Source organism: Malania oleifera, chromosome 13 (genome assembly GCF_029873635.1).
Source record: "Malania oleifera isolate guangnan ecotype guangnan chromosome 13, ASM2987363v1, whole genome shotgun sequence".
In the NCBI taxonomy this organism is placed as follows: Eukaryota; Viridiplantae; Streptophyta; class Magnoliopsida; order Santalales; family Ximeniaceae; genus Malania; species Malania oleifera.
The window spans coordinates 62,341,295-62,347,700 of record NC_080429.1 but is presented as its reverse complement, the minus strand read 5'-3'; the positions used below and the strand labels follow the sequence as shown (position 1 = coordinate 62,347,700).

Sequence of the window (6,406 nt, the reverse complement as noted above, 5' to 3'; positions counted from 1 at the left end):
TTGGATCAACTCGTACATCTCCACTTTTATATTTCTCCTATTTCTTACCCTTAATTCCTTTTGCATATCCATCTTTCTTTGTGCATCCGCGTGTGTACCATTCTTCACAATCTTCTCAGTTTCATATACATACCTTCTTCTCATCTTCACATACAATTTTTTACTCTTACACTTTGCTCGTCCTTTTACAGGCATTTGGAGCAACATAAGATATAATGGGAGTGAGTGAGAGAGATAAGAGAGATGATGAAAGAGGAGGGAGACATGATGGATGGGAGAGAGACGGCCACATGAAGACAACCCATTCATTTATAACAACTTTATATTTTATTATTTTATTATACAAATAAACCCAAATTCAAAATCAAGAACGTTAGGGCGCGTTCATAGATCCAAACACCCGCTTAAATCTTAACCTCCTTCGCTCCCCCCTCCACGTTGTCCCCGCCCATTTTACAGTCGACTTCGAAGTTCAAATCTCTCTCTCGCCTCTCTCATGGATGCTGATGACGATATGACCGAAGAACAAAGGAATCGAGCCGAAGCCAACCGCCTGACTGCCCTCGCCAGGCGTAAGGCCGCCGCAGCCACCGGCACCGTGCACGACCCATGGGGGCTATTCAAATGCCGCAAGATCTCTCGTAAACTTCCCGCTTTCCCCGAACCTCAAACTCCACTATACGATTCCTTTCCCAAGCCCGAAACCCCTTTGGCCCAGAAGTTTCGGGCGTGGCTTGAAATTTGCTCCCCTGATTCTTTCTCCGTCACTCCTGTTGCGGCCCAGGGTTTCGTGTATCCAGGTGAAAACGAGTGCTTGGCGAAACTCCGCGATTGCCTCTCCGATGTAAGTTTTTCATGACTCGACGGAGTCTTTATTTGGTTCCTTAAAGACGTGACGAGAACGAAAGAAACGAAGTTTTTAACTTTCTGTTTCTGATGTTCCGTTTCATTGCCAAGAAACTTGACGAAAAGAAGATGGAAGTTTAGTAATTTTTTTAATGACAAACCTTAAAACAAATGCAGCAGTAAAACAAATAAATGAAATAAAGAAAAACAAGAAAATACGATTTATTTGGTTTGGTTTGACTACGGGTGAGGTCTGATAATTTTCGCTATGAATCAAGTAGTGTTTTTAGGTCAGAATGACACAAACATTCAAATCTTAGTCTCAAATACACCAACCTCATGTGGAGAATAATACTGTTGAGATCCTACAAACATGGCAAATATATCATTGATTGGACACACTTGATGCTCGTCCAATATATTTTCATTTATTTTCATACAATTAATTATTTTTGTCTGTTCTCTTCTAATCTATTTTTATCACTTAGTTAAATTGATTTTCTATTTTTGTAACATTGGCTCACTACCACAATATAAATTATTGGACAAAATATTTAAATTTTTTTGATTAAAATTTATCATGATTTAAATGGCTTTGTTTGGACAAACATCACTTGGAGACTTGACGATGCATTTGTTCTTGCTCTCTCTAGGTTTTTTTTGTTGCTTTTATGGGTTTGTTGAGAGCTAGGTATGGAGGAGAAACTCTACAAATTGTTGCATATCAAAAGACAAACTTTTAGTTTGCAACTCGAGATAGTTGGGGGAGGGGGTTTTGTACACTTGGAGGAGAAATCTTAGAATCACAGTCGGTAGATTACAATTACTTTATTGGCTGCCAGATCAGTTTGCTAGTATTTATCTTTGGTTATCTTGAGATTGGAGTTGTTCATTCATTAGAGGAATTTCATACATTATATAATATTGGATGGCGTCTAATCTTCCTGTTATGCTTCCTCATTCTTTTTCCGTTTTGTCTTTAACTCCCTATTTCTATTCATTAGGTTCCTCTTCTTCTCCCTTCTCCTTTCTTCTCTTCTCTTCTCTTTGTCTCTCCCCCAATTCTCTATTTGTTTCTGTTTGTCGCTGTCCTACATTGGATCATGGTAGATTTTAAAAAAGGGAAATTTTAAATTTCATAGAACGCCAAAAGAAATATTCTTGAAGGGAATGTGATTCCTCTTTCTTCAAAGAACGCATCCTCAAATGCTGCAACTTCTGCAATTGCAAAATTTTCAGTAGCAATTCTAGTTTCTTGATCTTTCTTAATGTTTCATTGATATTTTTGTATAAGTTTTTGTTTGGACTTTGTTATCACTCGTCGTAGTAGCAAAAAAATTTGACATCTTGGACTTCGCCTACCGCCCTCTGTTCTCTTCTCTTTGTCTCTCTCTCTCTCTCTCTCCATTGTTCAGGTGTTCTTCAAGGTTGTTTCTTTTACAAGTTTCTTTGTCATTTTGCAGAGCTTCTCTCCATTTCTCTACTTTTCTTTGTCATCTGACTTGTTTAATCTGAAATCTTGAGTTACATACACGCTTCGATTTCTTGAGTTTTATTTTCTTTGAAGTGAAGGACTCAAATCCTAAATTTTATATTTTTATTTTTACACTTACATATTTTTGACCCTCTAGAAATGCCAAATTTAGAATTCTTCCAAAGGAGTGAGTCAATGGAATTTTGACTGAAAATATACAATTTTGCACATTTTAGCTCAAGATTGTGTTGAAAAAAGAACATCCAGCAAAGGTTGTTAGAATCAAGATTTTTAGTGGGATCGTTGGAGGGGTCTGCAGGATTGAATCATAGAATTGGATCGAGAATTGTAAGATTCTACTTTCAATGTAAAATAAATATTAAAAGATCATATATGTGGAACTTTATGACAAGTCTTAAGACTAAAAACTTGGTTAGTAACTTAGTAGGTATAAGAAGTTAAAAATACAATAAAAAGTTCAAAAAGTAAAAAGAAGAAAAAGAGCAAGAAAAGGAGAAGAAGAAGTTAAAAAACAGTGCTCACTATTGAGTTTTTCAAGAAGCAAAAAATTTGTTTCAAACCATACCTTTGCAACTCTACTGGGCCAGCTAGCCCTTTTCTTGGCAGCTGCTGATCAAACAAGAACTCTGTGTTGAAGAGGACTGATGCGTTCATGTCGAACACCAAAGAAGGATGAGGACTGAGGACTGAGTTTTTATCGAACCCCAAGAACTTTGGTTGTTGAACACCAAAGAACTGTTGATCAAATAACAAGACTGCTAGCTGCTGCTAACCAAACTCCATTCACCAAATGGAGGGCTCTTTGGTTGTCGAACAGGGGAGAAATTCAAGTGTAGGGTTGTTGAATTTCAATGAGGAGTAGAGGAATGAGGTGTCAAACTCTAGGGAAGTTAGGTGCAGATTTTGCTGAATCTATTCATTGATGGCAGCTGGGATCCTTTGCCCCAGTTTTAGAAGACTTTGGACCAAACATAAACCTTTTGGGGCCTTTCGGCAAATAAAAACATGTATTGGGCCACGATATTGAATCCTAAATAGGAAAAAAATCCCAATCTAGGTAACAAAGCAGGATTTGTACGATTCTATGATTCTACTATTCTTTTACAATTCTACCACGATTCTACTTGATTCCATAGTAGTCAAAGGTGCAAGGCGCACTGAGGCACAAAGGATATTTGAAACCGAGGCGTGAGGTGAAGGCGCACGCCTCACGAAGGTGAGGTGCACAATTATTAAAATGGTGTAAAATGCCTATTTGGGGTAATTGATATATGAACAAATCTAGTGATATTAGAATTTAAAATGCCAAAACATTCAATACCAAAATTGGAAATTTAATGAAATTGCCAGGCCAAAGGCCAAAAGCATCAACATAGTTCAACATCAAAAGAAAAGAGTACAATAAAAGATTTCAAAGTCTAAAATCTAAAAATCCTCCTCAATCATTAGTCATCACTCATCATCAACTAAGTCTGCAAAGATATTATCATCTTCCTCTTCATCGTTAGAATTTTTTTCTCCAGCATCTTTTTCCTCTTCTGTCTCCTCTGCACTATCCACTTGGACCTCATCTTCATCTACAGGTTCCAACATTGTGGTTTGGCCCCTAGTGTCACGATCCGACAATTTTCACACCGTTGTGAAGGGCCGTGTGGCGCTAGCTAAAGCACTCTTGCTTAACTAGCCAGCCTATCGTTTACCAACATTCATCCACAAAGCACCTTCATTAACATTCATTCAGATAGCAGCGGAAACAATAATCAATTCATGAAAGCCGTGGCAAGCAAGCAGTAACATTGAAGCAAACGTAATTCATTAACAAATCCTCCGTTGACATGTTGTACTTAGCGAGGGAGGCAAGTAGGCTAAGCACGTTGACAATTGCTAGTGAGTTTTACAATGACTGATGAACACTCACCCTTCCCTAAAGAGGTTTTTATGTAATTATCATCCTCGCACTAGGAAACATCAAAGTGACTGAGGAGTCATACTGCCTTATTTGGCTTACAAAGACTCTACTAGAAGAAAATAACCCTACACTAGTATTTACATGATGGAAACCCATCCCAAGCACACGAGATAAGCGGTCACAGGCAAGCATAATGCCCTGAACAAGCTCAGCTCGTGACATTCTCCCCCACTTATGCGGTCGACGTCCTCGTAGACTTTTGGCGGTAGGTACACTTCAAATTTGTCCACGAACGGTTGAATATCTTCCGTAGAAATCCAGCTGATTTCTTTGTCATCAAGGCATTTCCACTCCACTAGAAACTTCTGCCGCTTCTTCCTTGAGGATATGAACTTTCTGTCTGCAAGGATCTCTTCAACATCATGTCTGTCAGGTTGCACTGTCTTCAACTCTACGCTGTTTGACTGACTTCTGCTCAGGTTGTTGGTGTTGGCGTTGAATGGCTTGAGGCAGCTGACATGAAATTGCGGCTTTCTCTCCTGATCTGCCCACTTCTTCATTTGCTTAGAAGCTTTCTCCAGATAGGCTTGGGCAAACTCTGCATTCCGTCTCCCTTCATTGGTGAAGATTTACGCCCTGGGACTCTTTCGTCTTTACGGCTCGCCCACTGTGTGAGGTAATAGCGGCAGCTGGCTTGTAACAAGCTCAAAAGGGCTCTTGTTGGTTGTTGAGCGCCTTTGGGCGTTGCCACAGAACGGAGCCACATCAAGTAGTTGCACGCCATTCTTCTGGTTGTCATTGACAAAATGGCACAAGTACTCATCTAGTTCTCTGAATCTCTTCATCTGTCCGTCTGTCTGTCAGTGATAACTCGAAGAGATGTCAAGATGTGACCTGAATATCCTGAAAAACTCTGTTAAGAAGTTGTCAGTGAACATTAAATCTTGGTCACAAATAATAACTTGGGGAACACCCCAACGTTTCACAATAGTCACAAGGAACAATTGTGTCGTCCCCTCTGCCGAACAGTACTTTGGTGCGGCCATGAAAGTACCATACTTCTTCTGCTCCCCCTTGTCTTGTTGGCAAGTGAGACAAGTTTTGGCATAATCAACCACATCATCCCACGCGTGCGGCCAATAATACCTTCCCAGTAGTCCTGTCATTGGAGTCATTCTCCGCGAATACCCCTCGACGAACTTCCTGTAGTATCTAGTAAGGCCAAGAAAGGAACGCAACTCCTTCACTGTTGTGGGGATCTTCCGTTCTTGAATCATCCTTACCTTCTCCATACCCCTCCGGATACGACCTTGTTCAACCACTTGACCAAGGAATTTGTTGCTCCGCCGAGCGAAAGAGAAATTCTCCTTCTTCACATCCAGACTGTTTCCCCTTAGCCTGTTGAACACCTTCCGTAGATGCTCTTCATGTTTCCTCTGAAACAACACTGAAGCTCCCAACGGCGTTTTGGAAGGGCGAACACATCCCGCTTCCAATTCATCAAGTTGTTTCCCCAACTCTACTATCTCTCGAGGCGCAATCCGACATGGCCCTTTAGCAGGTGGTTTCACTCCTGATAACAACTCGATCTCATCCTCCACAGTCCGTCGTGAAGGCAAATTGTGAGGCAGCTTATCCGGCAACACCTCCGTATACTCATCCAACATTGCTTGGATGGTCATAGGCTCCAGCTCTTGGCCTACTTCTTTGTCTACCACCACTGTGGCTAGACGTGTCTGCTCACCCTGACCCAATCCCTCATTGAGTTGTATAGCTGAAAGGGACTTCCCGTCGTCTCCTTTCGTTGCAACGACTTGCACCATGCACGAGTGATCTCCCATCAGACACAGGGAACCAGCCGAAGGCATCAGCACTGCCCTCGTCCCCCTTAGGAACTCTATTCCTAGAATGACTGGAAAGTCATCCAATGACACCGCTGTGAAATTCGCATGACCTTCCCATTGTCCAAGCTTTATGGCCACTTGCTTGACTACTCCCAAAGTAGGCTGGGCTACAGAGTTAACTGCTTTCATGCGTCCTGTATCCTTCTCTAAGAATAAGTTGAGTCTCCATGCTTCCAACTGCGAAACAAAATTATGAGTAGCCCCCGTATCCACCATAGCGCGAGTACTCTTCCCATTTATCCTCAAGTCCAT

General features: G+C 41.0%; 1 protein-coding gene across 3 annotated transcripts in view; it reads left to right on the top strand.

Moving 5' to 3' along the window:
• Positions 1-317: 317 nt before the first annotated feature.
• The window catches only part of LOC131146912 (uncharacterized), a 125,112-nt gene continuing 119,023 nt past the window's right edge, over positions 318-6,406 (top strand). For 2 of the 3 annotated variants that reach the window (XM_058096758.1, XM_058096759.1), the window contains exon 1: positions 375-844. In XM_058096758.1, coding sequence (XP_057952741.1) covers positions 497-844 — 348 coding nt within the window. In that variant the 5' untranslated portion in view covers positions 375-496. Of the gene's footprint in view, positions 845-6,406 lie in introns of all 3 variants that reach the window. The other variant, XM_058096757.1, reaches the window with a different exon arrangement.